Below are 15,333 nucleotides of genomic sequence, written 5' to 3' on the forward strand. Positions count from 1 at the left end.
GCTACAGTAAGACAGTGCCACCGAAGTAATTTTAACACCTACTAAAAATGCTGCTCCTTATGATGACTGCACTGCTCTTCAAAATGTATTTTATGGAAATCAGAATGGTAAATCTCAGGAGAAAGTTTTGAACAATAGGCAAGAGTAACACCAGTAATTTATCCATTGAAGTAGTTATTCCTTTATCAAACCACTTCAAATATTTTCACAGAGCAGAGCTGGAACTTTATACCCTTACGAGATTCTTCAGCATAATACCATTACTTTAATCTACAATCATATCCCCCTCAGGTAACAAGTCAGCAAGATTATTACAACTTCTTCAGCGCAAGTAAAATTAAACCACAGTTCATCAACATGTTTTAAGAGAATACTCTTTAAGTATTTAGATGTCTACAAACCAAATATTTCTTTAGTGTTTTTTAATCTTGCTCCACGAAGTAAGAGACTTTCAGGTCCAAGAGGTCTAAAGAGAAAGAGACATATCCGCATTTTAAAACTAGTTGGTTTGTATTTTGTAGGACTAGTGAAATCCAGTTTCCTGTGCAAAGTTGTTCTATATCCCCTATGAATTCCTACTGCGACAACTCCAACCCCGCCCTCATTTAGGTCCACCTTCAATCCTCTTACCCCTTTCAGCACACCTCACCCACACATCTCCACAGAGCTCTCTGTTTCCTTTCGCGTCTCCTTCGGTCACGGCCACACCTTCCCACCCTGTCCAATATCCCGTAATTAGCGACTGAATTAAATATACCAAATGGCTGGTTCAGAGAGACCTGCAAGTTATTTGAGAAGCCAGCAGGCAAAAAACCTGTTGAACTCACAGTGCAACGGAGTGCTATTTCAGATTTGGCTGTTTTACTTATCTTATTTCTACCCCTCTGTCAAACTGAAATGATCCAGCAAGTTCAGAAGCTATGACACCAGAGAAACAAAGACAAATAACTAGATGGACCCACCACCACCACAACAGTGCAAGTTCTGCTTCCTAACACAAGAACAAAATTTCATAAATGTTATTTCCTCACATCTATTGCTCCACAATAATACATTCATTTCATCAGATAAGTTAACTGTAAACAGTGCTGTAAAAATAAAGGTCCACTCAGAATCAAAGTTCATATAAGGTTAGAGCCGTATGTTCTACTCCAGCAGCTGTATCATCTTTAGAAATTGCTGGCAGGGTTGGCTTGCAGGGCGGAAAAAAAAACCCACAAAAAGTGCAGTCACTATTTTTGCCAGTGTTTCAAATACTGACATACTGGGTATAAGCAAAAGAATTAAAGATCATAGTCCTTGGGTTTGTGTTGCTTTTCCATTAGCTGTACCGCAAGCAGTCCGTGATATAAACAAAGCTCTTAAACTTCAAAGTTCCTTTGAAAGCATAACCTGGAGTTACTGAAAAAAACAAACTCCAAACCCACACCACACCTCCCAGAGTTAAACATTTAACTGAAATGTTACTGCAAATGCGACAGTTACCACCACAAATAGCAGGTGCACCCATTATACACACAGACTATGATCGATTCTTTAAACTACACATACATATGTTAATATTTTAGGCTAGACTGAAACTTTTAGATGTAAAATTGAACTAAATGCTTCAAGCATTTAACCTTTTCTTATAAGTAACCTAATGTACATTTCTGGATTCAAGTGGTTTTTGCAGTTTGTAAAAACCAGTCTGTCAAACCCAAAATACAAAACCTGAATCAGTGCAATACAGACTAGAGGAGCAGTCAGAAGATACAGCTCCACCAGCAGCTGGAACTTGCAGTTACTTTTTCATACTCCCTTTAAACTGGCTGTTATATGTTGCCAACTAAATTATTTTGATAGATTATATGAAAGCTGAACCTGTCAAGCTTGGCAGTAATGAATTCTGAAAAGCTCCAAGTGAAGCAGTATATGAAACAACCTTGGAAAACATCTGAGTGGGGTGGTTTTTTGGGGGGATGGGGTTGGAGGGGTGGCTAAGGCATCTGACTTGGGGCTAAGTGATTTGCCTTCTATATTCCCATATTTCATGCAAAACCATTGACAAATCATTGATTCACTCTGAACTCCATGTTACTCCTATCTAAAATTGACAGATGTTTGCCAGCCTCATAGGAGGCTCTCAGACCAAAAGACTTTCAGTTCTTCAGACGGAAGGCACACACTGCATAGAAAATAATACAGCTTTAATAGTTGGTTCAGGTAGAAATGTCACTAAAAAATTAAAAAAGTAAAGCATAACATTTTGGACATTGGAAGACATTTACCTGTTTCTGTGACACACTTATGCATCATAACACAGCACTTCAGATTTCAAGAAGAGGTGACCAAGTTTTTGGAAAGCCTGATTATCAACGAGTCTCAAAAGTAAACAAATAACTTGCATGTTAAATATTCCTGAAAATCTGGCCATTTCCTCTGAGTGATTTCCCTGTCTTTATTTCAAACCATGACCTTTCTCACTCCTTCCCATTTTGTCTCCTGCCCTGTTGTGGTGGTGGGAAGTGAATGAGCAGCTGTGTGGATGGTTGGCTGCTGGCTGGGGGCCAACCCGCTGCAATCAGCAATCTTTTCGGGAAGGCCACGTGTAGGCCTGTAAAGCAGCTTCACAACTGTTTTGTTATTTTCACATGTGTTTAGGTGTATGCTAGTTGCTACGACTGCACAGGGAAAGACTCTGAGCACATTATTATGTGCACATAGCTTTATGTGTGCACAGTTATGTGTTGACTATTACAGATTTAAGCACTATCCTTACAGTACAGGCAGTAGTTTGAAGTAGTATACTGAAGGCTACAATCTGTAGCAGAGGCTTTGCTAAAACAGACCACTAATTTCTAGGAATTTCACCTGCAAAACCACCTGCTCAGAGCCTCTGATAAACAGATGACATGGGATCTGTTGTAGTCTACATGATATGCTGCTGGAAAGTGTTTAAGATCAATAAACGTTTTAAATAACAAACAGCAACAAAGTTCCCACCTAATTACCAGTGCTTTAACATTACCCCCTTCAGAACAGCCAAGCTTTCTATAACTGCCCTATTAGATCTGAAAAACTGGGTAGTAATGAACTTTCTTTCACTAATTTTTTTCTCATCTCCATCTGAAGCCTGCAGCTATAATTGATACTATCAGTAAAAATACCCCTCCCTCTCGTATATTCAACAGTAACTCTTTGTTTGTGATGGTCATGATTTTAATCACCTCCATCAGTTCTAAACATTAATCTTACAAAGTTTTACTTACCGTACAATTTCTTCAGTTTGTTGACTTACAGTTATTCTTCCAACAAATCTATGAAAAATGGCCATGTGTTAGAAATATCTACATAAAGACTCAAAAATGTAAAAAAACTCCTCTATGTTTACAAAAAAGTCATTAATGGTTCACAGGTACAAAACAATCAACTTTTTTTAGCAATCAAACTAAAACAATACGGCAACACTGGCAATAATTTTCCAAAAGATATTTCAGAACAGAAACATTTATCCTTCAAAGGAACAGTCATTTGAGAAAGCCTATTAGGATCATTAATAAAACCGTAAAATATTGTATTTCTTACTCAGCTGCAACAGACTGTGACTTCTTGATGTTTCAGTAAGAAGTAATTCCTCAACAAATGTAAGTTAGCATATCATCCATAAGAAACAGTAATATTCATTTAAACAAAGTCAACCTAATCTCCGTGCAAAATCTGACACTGGCATATTTAGTATGCCCAGCTACAAACGGTCACATAAACTTCTATAGTAATTCTACCCAAACTTTACGTTTTCTGCAAATGGAACTAAGGATCAAATATTTGAACCCCTCTTCAAACGAAGCATCTTAAGTTTTAAGATTTTAATATTTCTCAAAGATCCCAAAGCTTACTTAAGAACAGCTGCTGTGATATACTGGGGTTTTGAAAACTACTACTCAATAGCTACCACCTTCCATTATACCTTTCAGGGGAAATTTGGATGTGAATGTAACTTTGGTTACCTAAGATGCTGTTTTACAGTTTCTAAGACATTGCTTGCTGGTGTTAAAAGGCTGAAATGAAGCACACTCAGATACCACTGTTTCTAATCTGAATTTCTTCTGTTGAATGGAGTTCAAATCTTCTCTTGAGCAAAACCACAATAAGCATGACCAACACATATCCTCAGAATTAACACAAGCTTACAATAATATGCTACAGTTTGAGTGAATTCTGTTAAAAAATATATACTATATAATACTGAAATCTCCAGGCAGAACCTTATACAACTCTTTCTCCAACTTGCTCAGACTCACAGGCCATTGAATTTTTTAGAATCTGGAAACAAGTGTACTGGTTAGAACAGAAGCGTACATAAGGGTAATGATTAAAATGCAAAAGGTAAATATTATCCTGCCATTTCTGATTTACTACTGAAATACTCAAATGTAAGTTGTCACTTGCACCTTTCAGGAAGTACATATGTATAAACACTTATGCTAATTACTGAAACCTAAAATTTAAGCAGATGTCTGAAGCTATTTTAATCCCAGCAAGAACCAGAACGTTCCTAAATAAACACTTCATTTCAGTTTAAGTTCAAAATATTTACTGATGAAGTGATACCTGTATAGATCTGCTTCTGGCTGCTGACATTCTATAACAGCTACAAGTTTGTCCAAGTTGGCAACGGACTGTAACACTGCTGTTTCCGGGACTGCAACATGTGTCTGTAAAACAGCATCCATTAAGTTAATGATACAGGACTACTGGGAAGGGGGGGAGGGGGGCAGGGGATGTATTTCAACGGGCTGAAATAAAAATGACATTGCAAATTAGCTGCACCATTTTCCATAGCAGTAACCCAGACCTTAAGATTGGTCTCTCCATCCAAACTTGCAGTAGTAACATGGCATGAACCGTCAACTCGATCAGATGACAGAAGCACCAGATCAACAGGAAAAGTCTCATCTTTGGCTACTCTGACAATGTCCCCCACCTAATGAAGAGAACACAAGTGAGAAGAGTACAAATAGAGTTTTAAAAAAGAAGAATTCATGTCAACATTGTTACTGAATCACGATGAAACAGGCTGCAATGATTAGTAGCAAAACTAGACCTTCAGCGATCCGATAAAAACACAATTTTCAATTTGTCCTTAGGAACATACCCGAATGTTTTTAGATCTAGTTTTTACAAGGCCACCGCTTCGAACAACATAAACTGGAGCACCATTTACTTCATTGTCTGCTTTATGTCGTAGCCAGTCTTCATAACCCTGTGGAAAACACATACAAATTTACTTTTTAAGCAAGAAACCTATAGAATGTAATAAATATCTTCCAAGCTTTTCTAGTGCTTCAAATTACTTGCTGCATAGCCTGAACACACCTACCAATGAGCTTCTAGTACAGCTGTTACTCAAGAACCCGGGAAGCCTCTTAATTCTCACTCACTTTACACAAGTAAAGGCAAATTAAGTAGCAAAAGCAGTGAAGAAATGTAACAGCCCCACAGCCCGTTAAAACAGGCAGTGACATTTTCTACAATGAGATAAACAAGTACTCACTCAATCTTTTATCTATATGGATTAATATATCACAAAACTGGGAACAGTAACTCCCAGTCTCTCTTATGGATTCAAATATATACATATTTATTTTTTTTTTAAAGAGAAGTAACAGACTGAAATTACTTCCTCATATCATACTATATAGCAATTCTTACGGCTACTGCCACAGCCTATGCATGAAATCTTAAGATTTCTTTATTTTGTATGACGTGCTTTTCACACATCAGCTCTGTATAGCAAGAGAAGATGACAGAGAAGGTTTTAATTCGAGTGTTCTAATGCACGTTTGCAGTAACTGAGTTTTTAATAGATAAATTAAGGAATCTTCCTTTACCCAGAACTTGGCACCTCTTCAAGCACCCTTTATCCCTTGCACACACATGTGCAAACGTTCAAAAGAGTGAATCCAAGTATATTATTCTCCTCCTATGTTCCTAAACTATTAATACATTGTTATTTAATCTAACAGCATCATTGTCAGTAGCATGATCTCCGATATCCAAGACCAAGTACCGTTTGGAAAGTGCCACAAGCAAGCACAAGAAACTGATCAGTCTACGCAGGAAGTTCAACTGCCTTTTACATGCTAGCAAGACTCCTACAGCTCATTTCCTAAAATGCTTTTCTGTAGGTATAAAAAATGTGAAAGTTAAAACCACGTCCTTGGAAGTTTACAGACAGAAGAAGGGGAGCACTCTGAAAGGGCAGGCATGCTCCCAGCACATCCCAGAACACTGCAAACATTGTACGTCATAATACCAGGAGTATTAATGCAGATGCAGTTTGGAAAATTCTGCATTTGACTGGAGTTTGGAGGAAAGTTCCATGATTAATTCAGCATGTTAAAAGTAGTTTTGCAGCTCACCCTTCGTGCACCTCCAACACTACTAGCACAAATGAGTACAGACAGCAAAACCGCACTACCTAGGGTAAAAAAAAAAAAAGGAAAAGAAAAGAAAAGAAAAGAAAAGGAGGGAAGTTTTATATGCCACCTGCTTAAAAATAAATAATTGTGTATTAACAGCAGGCACACAGACAGCTATTTGGGAATTCAGAATCCTAAAACCCTTAATAAGAGTCCTCCCTAATCAGTATGAAAAGGCAAGTCAGTACCTAAAGTTCCTTGTTAAAGGTGACTGACAGAAGAAAGCAAGGATTTAAGTAACATCCAGTAACCTTGGGGCATTTGTCTCATAAACCTGAACAGATGAGCAATATGGGGATTTGGCAAAGAACTGAAATTTACCTTCTTTAGAAAGTACAGATTTCAGCGCTTTCTCCATCTGACACCTACTGCCTACAACACAAGGGTGACACCTCACACCAGGGAATTCTTAAGAGCCAACTTACTGTGGTCAGTTTAGATTCCCCCAAAATTTACCCAATGCAGCATTTTTGAGACTTCCCTATCTTCACTTACAAATATTGCAAAAATACTCTGAAAAAGAAATATGCAATAGGAATACAAGGAATATTGCTTAACTGCATGAACAGAAACTAAAGATTAAAATCCTCAATTAAACCATATTTTTAAGTCCTGCTTAAATAACTGCATCAATGTACCTGAGAAAAGGACAAAATTAAAACAGGCCTGCATATTATATTAGCAGGTTTTTCATCCTCAGTTCAGGTCTGTATTTAATTGAAACCTGTAAAATAGTTGTTTCTAATTTATCTGACAGTTGGGTAAAGATTTGTGTCCAATAAGCTTATTTGTTAAATATCTACGAACTTATTGAAGTGGACTAAGTTCCCTAAAGATCCTTAGGAAACACCTTAATTTTGTTGTATTTTCTTTTAGGGTTTTTTATCTTGTAATTTTTATTTTTATTTATTTTATGATATTGGACTCATCTGAGGGCCGCATACGCATCTTCACAGGCATAAGGAGGAAAGTGCTCTGGCTAACAGGACAGACAAAATGACACAGCATGAGTTGCACCACTTTGCAGTCTTGTATGTCCTTCTTCTGACCTAGGTGCAATTACACTTCTCAGAAGAAAAAGTTCTATCACCTTGGCCGAGATTAAAATTAGGCTGAGTTCTGAGGTTTGCTAAAGGCGCCATGTCAACTGGCATTCCAGAAGCAGGGGAGAGTTTTTCTACCCACTGCTACGCTTCTCAAACCTGCATACAGTTAACGCTTCTATTTTTCCCCATCAACTTTTGCGAGACTACTAAGTTATAGTTTGACATTTATCCTCATATAACTTTGTATAGAACCAGTGCTCTGCAGCTTTCAAAAGGGGTTTCCTTCCCTAAAATCTGCTTCCTATTCCACTTCTGGTTTGAGAGAAAATGGGAGCTAGTTGTGAGACCACCCTGGCTCTTTTCCCCTCTGCATTCCACCAGAAGATTTATCTTTCTTCCTTGTCTGAGGGCAGCCTGTCGGATTAGCACACTGAATTATCTTTCCAAGATAACAGCTTGTGAATACTGTTTGCCTACTTTGCAGCAGGTAGGATAAACACGAGACTCCATTAGTTAAGTTTAGGTGGTTCCAATAGTTCTTGCAGAGATATTGAGACACTCTTGATGCCTGACAACTCATGAATGATTTGAAACCTCTAGAAGGAATGCCAGAATCTCTATTCCTAGCAATTGATGGCAAGTTACTTAAATTTCCCAATATAAGATTGGACATCTGGGAACAAGGTGGTAGTAGATTATTTCATACTATTTTAGACTTATACATAAGTCCAATTTCTTTCTAGAAAAAAATATAATTAAGTTGCACAATCTCTTTCAGTTCACTCAGCTTTAAGGGATATTTTCCATTGCCTACTTCTGACTGTAGCTCTTGAACATGTCATTTTTTGGGATGATAAAAACAACTGCAATTCAATAGGATTAGGGCACTCTACGTATACAAACTGCATAGCAACAAGATGAAATGTTAGTTCAAATATTACTCCAGCACTAAGATCCCCTCTACCCCAAACACCATTCTATTCATTTGAAAGCTAGAGCTACTTCTACTTCTCCCTTATTTCAGGGTGGCTTTGGGTCTTACTGGCACAGAAGGCAAATTGAAATTCCAGTTTTAGCTCCCTAACAGTCTCCTGCTTATTTTTCAGTTGCTGTGACCTGCATCTCTTCCCCAGACAGCACTGTCAAACTCTTTGAAGGGGACAGATCCTCAAAATTACCTCTCTGCAGAAGAGATTACAGTTTCTATCCACATCACTTCTTTATGTGCTTGTTTCTTTCTCCTCTTGCTTTAAGGGTTTAAAGAAAACAGAAGATTTTATTTTTTTCCCCAAATATTCTCCTTCCAGGGGCTCTAGATCTCAGTAGGATGTAGTATGGTGCTTGAACAAGATTTCTATCAAACTCAGAAAAGTTTTCTTATTTCAAGTGCTATAAAGCACTCCAAAATGTTTTATGCAACCAAGGAAAAAGAAAACAAAACCAGAAGCTTTATAAACTGGCCCTTTTACCTGGTGCAGGAGTACAGTTAATATTATTTCTTGCCATGAAACATACTCCTTGGGGCAAAATTTGTCTTTTAACTACTGTCAAACATGGATAGCACCATTGTTTCATCTACCCAAGCTCCTTTCTTTGTGTGTCATGTGGGAGGACTGGTTTAATACGCAGCGAGGTGTGTCAAAGGAATAAGCAAGGACCTTTCAGAAAAAGTCTTATAACAAGTGACACATAATGTTTAGACAAAAATGCTGTCTGACATTCACTGTCCATTTAAGGGTACTGCAGTGAGTCACTGACCACTTGACAACTAAACAAAATGCTCAGGTCCAAGTATCTAATAAGAAACATTAAATACAAAACCCTTTCTAAAAATGACACGTTTTAAATTTATTTTTAGTATCTAACCATTATCATGGTCAGACACTTGAGTAACTTTGCCTTAGAAAGACTTCATGCTACAGGATTTTTCCCCTTTACCTGTTTTATGGCTGTCACAGTTATGACAAAGAATAATGGCAATCCACTGGTAATAGGACTGGTAGGGGTATCTATCATGAGCTAAAAAGAGAAGAAAATGTGAAAATTAGCGCAAATTTTATTTTTACAAAAAAAGTATTTCTGGAGCAAAACTCAGTTCTTGACACCTAAATAATATATGTCAATAATGATGCAAACAAAGGTTCCAAGGCATAGAACAGACTTAACCACATTTCTAATGCATGTGCCAATTTTAAGAGTCCTAATAAAAGCAAGATATGTTTTCATCCTGAAAAGATGAGTGCAAAAGTATATTACAAAGGAAGGAAATTACACTTCTTAAAGCTGTTTTAATACTCTATATAATCTACTGCTTAACAGCAATGTAGAGTATAACAATATCCACTTCAGAAGTGAAAATAAAGTTAAAAACAGTAATTTCCAACAGTCTGGACATTAGAGAACACTCTTTCTTAGACTGCTCCTTTCTGTCTCCCCCAAGTTAACATGCAGTTTTTACAATTTGTGCTATTATTGCTGGCATGCCAAAAGTGCAGTGTATACACTAAAATATTCTGTATGTGGGGGGGATGTTAGTGGTTCTCCTCTGCCACCAGAAAAAAAGAACACGATCAAGTGCTGTAAAGGAAATATACACAAGAACTATTCAAAACCACAGACACTGATTTGATCCACTTTACCTGAGACTTATGGCATTGCTTTGGGAACCATTAAAGAAGAAAAAAAAATAATCATACATGAAGTTTACTCTGTTAAGAGCCAAGAACCTCATAAAGAAAAGAGATTATGCCACCTTACAATACATGCACGAGCTGGTTTTTTTTCCCCCTCATTGAAACACAATTTATAAAACAACAAAAAATCACATCTAGCCTGCAATATTGTCTGTTCTTCAACTGTAGCACTGCAATTTCACCTTGGCAGCACATTGTCTAAGAAAACCCATGCCAAAAGCCTCTGATTTTTGGCTGGATAGGGTTAACCATGACACTTCTGCCATCTACACACTCTCCTTCTTTCTCAAGAGACGCTCATATGTGCAAATGAAGCAAGTTTTATATTGGTGGAATTGTCATGGCAGCCTGCTCCTTTCGCCTTTTTCACCAGAACCCCATGGCCCTTTGCCTGTTACACAGCTGGACACATCCGTCACACAACTGGTGTGGAGCCTCATGCAACCAAAATGCAGTCTGTCACCATGTTTCTGGCATGCATACGCGCAGTGAACAACGTGGCCTGGATTGTGCTGCATGTTTAAATCACACCATGAGAACCTGTCCCAGCTCTGCCATTCCCAGTGGAATAAGCTGGTAATGACAGAGACTGCACCTTGGTCACATGAGTTTGCATGACTGAAGACACCATGGTGATCAACTTTAAAAGGCACCTTTGTCTTACAAAACAAAAACACTGTAGAGGTATTAACTTCCAAATGGGATTTGAATAAAACCAGAATTCCATTCTAACAAATGAACAGAAATGACTGCAGCTTTTCTTCTGTTCCAAGAACATAAGCATAGAGACATTTCCCATGCAAATCAGGGCACCCACTTGAGTCACGATCTAAGAGAAGAACGGGTTTACATTCCGAATAGAAGTTCTGCCTTTAGATCTGTATTTGTTCATGGATATCGTGTTCAGGTATTACTGAAGTCTAAGAGTTTGAAAGGAATGTGACTCAGACTTGAACTACAGAGGTAAATTTGCATTAAAAAGAAAGAAAAGCTTTACAAATGCAACACCATCTGTGGTTACTTTAAGGAACATAAACGTTCCTTCTCCAGCATGCTCCCATCTTCCTCATGATACAGTATATTAAACTGCATGAAATATCGTAACAGGAACAACAAAGTCAATATGCTTAACTAGGAAGATGGGATGGGCAACACATTCTGTTAGACGAAGTTAGAAATATGTGACTTTAATAACTCCTAACACAGGAATTTCCAGCCTATTAGAAAGTTCATTCTTTCTAAATGGGAAAGAACAAGAGCAAGGGACACAGCAGGCACGGATTAAAAATTGCAGAACCGACCTTGCTACTGATACCTTGCACAATCACAGACAAATCTTAGGAATTCTTAGTGTTTTTGTCAAATGCGGTACCATCTTTTTCAGATGCATACTGTAAATGTCGATTAATCACTGTGGAGGGCTCCACATGTTCAAAGCATTCTATTTCATAAAGAAAAAAAAGTCTGTGTACCCCAAAATCTTGTCTCTGTCTCAGGTACTGTTTTTTTCAAAAGTTACTATCTCTCCTTACAACCTTTCTCCCACTTATCCTTCATCTACTAAGTCTGCAATAGCTCAACAGAATTCAAGTACAACTAGAGAGTCAGAGGTGCAAAAATCACAGAAAGTTTACAGACTGTCATAATATACTTGTGGATGTTCTTAATTAGAAGAAATATACTCTGCTATAAAATCCACAGTAATATTTCTGACCTATACTTTATCAACAACGGCACTAAATGATGCCTTCAAAACTGACAATCTGTCAATCCTAGCTGTAATTGTTTATGTGTTCATTTTATCTAACAAATTGAATTTTAGGATGTTAGAACTGCGTGACAATAATGCATTGATTTACAAAAGCAAGATTCCAGCTGCAATGAGAGTACACACTAATCTATGCTTAGCTCAAGAGCAAGCATACCGCACAATTTGATGCAAGTGAATGTGAATGTCTGCATTTCTGCACACTAATGTCCAAGAAGCGCTTAAAAATGCATAGAGTAGAACTCCTGGTTTATTCAAACACCACCAATGTCCATAAAAATCAAAAAGCATATCTGGAATTTTATTACTAACTTAATAGATTTAAAATAGTATTTTGAGGCAGACAATTGAATCCATGTGCTGGCAGTGCAATGGACTTTGAAGCTGTACACTTTAATATATTAGCATTCATAAAGATAAAAACCTAAGGACAGTACTTTAATTTGGACATAATTATTTTTTAAGTTATTTTCCCAGACAAACTGGAAATGTGTTCTTTTTATAGACAGAATACGTAAGTAGAAAAGTTAAATTCGTAAGACAAAAATAGGTGGCAGAATTTACAAATAAATTGCAATTTCATGAGTAGTATTCAACTTACCTGAACCAAAAATATAATCAGAAAATAAAAGTTGGCTACTCTTCTGAACTGCTCGAATAAGTTTTTTGGAACAAAATTCCATACTGTATACTGAAGGGAAAAAAGGGAGAGAGCAAGAACAATTATAACATACTGAACCATTTTTCAATAAAATTCAGTTCCACTCCCACTGAACTCTCTTAACCTAAATCTTCTCATTTTCCATTTCTCCTCTCCCCAAACCTTCCTCTGGTCTTGCCCTACTCCCACAAAAAAACTGCTGTATCCAATTTTTAAGTACACATTGCAAGGAAGCAGGGGTAGCAACTGTATTGCCTTTACAGTCAGTGCTTTAAAAGTTCTCATACCAACTGGGATAGGAGGAGCAGACAGGAGTCATACCCAATTGCTTGTACCCTGAGCAGCAGAGTAGAAATCAATTCTTGCAGCTGTAACTTTCTGTCCTACACTACAGCGACAAGACACATCCCCACCATCAGTTCTATTGGTTCCAATCCAAGGTCACACTAGGAGGGAACCTGCAATTGCAGTCCATTGCTGATTTATTTTATGCAGAGTACTAGCTTACAATTTGGCTATTTTACAAATCCTCACAACCAGCTTCATCCCCTCTTTTCAGTGGTTCTGTGCATCACATCCAGACATGGGCAACACCAGTTTAAAACCTGCTTTTCTTCAGAAATTCTGACCAACATGCTTAACTGTTCTGTAGTTAGTCAGGTTCTTCAAAAGAGGAATGAGAGCAAGAGAAAGACTACATAAGCAGCAGCTTAGCTTCTTCCTCAAAAAAGTTTAGAGATTGTTTAATTTTGAATACTGTATCTGCACCATTAGACATAATACATCCACATTTGCTACACAACTTCATACGTAACATACTGAGGGGTTACGATTCCTTACCTTGGATGATATGATTCTGTTGTCTGCAAACTTCTGAGGAACATAGTGGCCATGCTGGGGAAAACGATTTGCTATATAAATAGTTCTTGTATCGCTTTGGTGAGGTGGGTCAAAACCCTAAAACACAAAATAAAGATGATAAAGAGATAATATTTTTATTAACTGTAGTTTTGCAAAATAGTTATCTTTGTGCTGAAAGATGATACCCAGATATCAACCAGCAATTCTAGAATAGCAGTTTTTGCTATTTAGGAATTTAAATTTAAATTTGCTATTTAGGCAAACAAATTTAACGTGTAAATTGAAGTCTGCTGTGTCCAGAGAATTTTCAAAAACTGAGGAAAAAATAAATCTCAATTTCGAGGTTGTGTACTCATTCTGAAAAATGAAAGAAAAAATTTTAAGTCTCAAAAAAGATACAGAATACTTGTCATCATACAAACCTGAAGCCCTTTGAAACTTAAAAAAGAAACAGAAATGGCAATGAAAACACATCTAAATTACAAAACCTCACAGTCAGGCTCATGATAACCCTAATAAAACTATTATGAAAAAAATAAAAAGATCAAGACAAGTCATACTAGTATGCTGTGGTAACTCGATTTTGAAAAGATTCTCACCAGCTTAAAAACAAAACTATATGCATCTGACTAGACAATGGTATTTTTCCAAACAAGTTCTATCTCCAAGAACGAACATTTTGTCTAACCTCAAATGTGATTTCCTGCCATTACTACCAATTCATACATAAGCGGTAGCAACACTGAAAGCAAATTCATTAAAAAAAAAAAAACAAAAAAAGATACTCAGAAATACTTATCAACAGCTTCCTGCCAAAACAGAAGATCTGAGTAAGGTCCCTTGAATTAAAAGTCCTGTTTCAGGTCTAATGGTCAGATTTTTCATCAACCGCCTCTGTGAGAAGGGGAATACAGGTATTGAAATTGCAGGTGACACACCACCTCAGGACTGCAAGAACACCAAATGACAAGAAAAAAAAATAAAATCACCTGGACGAAACAGACACACAGAAGACTGAAAGATACAGCAGTTAGACACAACCAACTGCATCTACAAAAAGAGAATAAAAGCCATCTAGGAGCTCTGTAGAAAAAGATCAAAAGGTTATAGCTCATCACAGGCTGAATGTGTGTCAGTAGTGTCATTCCATTGAGAAAAAGGCCTTCGGTACTAAGCAGGCTGGAGGAGGAGTGGGAGCCACAGCAGAAGCACTGTGAATCAACTGGACAGCATCCAGAGGAGTGGAACATGAGCCACAAGAGAACCTGAGAACATGACATAGAATGCAAGGCTGAACAATCTAAAAAGCAAAGAGCAAACAAATTAGAGTCATTTAGCCTAGAGGAGAGGAAACTGAGGATATATTAGCACATCTTCCAATATAAAAGACTGTTCTGCTGAGAAAAGGGGTAATCTGAAGGACAAAGAAGAACAGAAGTAGGCTGAAGTTGCCACTAGGAAATCTTAAGTTTGGATACTGGAAAAACAAATGTATTATTTTCTTATGGAAAGGAGTAATTAAAAACCAAAATAAGCTGCATGGGAAGGCTGCAATGTCTCTGTAACACAAGGGCTTATATCTAGGTCATTCAAGTCTATCTTTAATTGAGCCTTCCCTGGGGCTACATGACTCACCAGAACCCTTCCTAGCTGTAATGTTCTGACCTGGAGAAGCAGGTGATGGCAAAAGACAACAAGCAAGACAGTAAACCAGTAAACATTCAGATAACAGGCCAAGAACATTACAAAAATAAAACCCAGAAAGTTTTAAGACATGGAACAAACTAGTGAAATTAAATTTGGCACCGTTAAGTTGTTCAATAGGGAATCAATGATTGCC

The 15,333-nt window shown here is 37.4% G+C and overlaps 1 protein-coding gene across 8 annotated transcripts in view; it reads right to left on the minus strand.

Moving 5' to 3' along the window:
* Positions 1-15,333, minus strand: part of ATP11B (ATPase phospholipid transporting 11B (putative)) — a 72,890-nt gene that overhangs the window by 43,121 nt on the left and 14,436 nt on the right. For all 8 annotated transcript variants that reach the window (XM_055817275.1, XM_055817274.1, XM_055817281.1 and 5 more), the window contains exons 2-9: positions 13,473-13,589; positions 12,573-12,662; positions 9,449-9,529; positions 5,138-5,245; positions 4,838-4,966; positions 4,594-4,697; positions 3,252-3,299; positions 402-466 (exon numbers count right to left, since the gene is read on the minus strand). In XM_055817275.1, coding sequence (XP_055673250.1) covers positions 402-466; positions 3,252-3,299; positions 4,594-4,697; positions 4,838-4,966; positions 5,138-5,245; positions 9,449-9,529; positions 12,573-12,662; positions 13,473-13,589 — 742 coding nt within the window. The remainder of the gene's footprint in view (positions 1-401; positions 467-3,251; positions 3,300-4,593; positions 4,698-4,837; positions 4,967-5,137; positions 5,246-9,448; positions 9,530-12,572; positions 12,663-13,472; positions 13,590-15,333) is intronic.

Source organism: Falco peregrinus, chromosome 12 (genome assembly GCF_023634155.1).
Source record: "Falco peregrinus isolate bFalPer1 chromosome 12, bFalPer1.pri, whole genome shotgun sequence".
NCBI classification, from domain to species: Eukaryota; Metazoa; Chordata; class Aves; order Falconiformes; family Falconidae; genus Falco; species Falco peregrinus.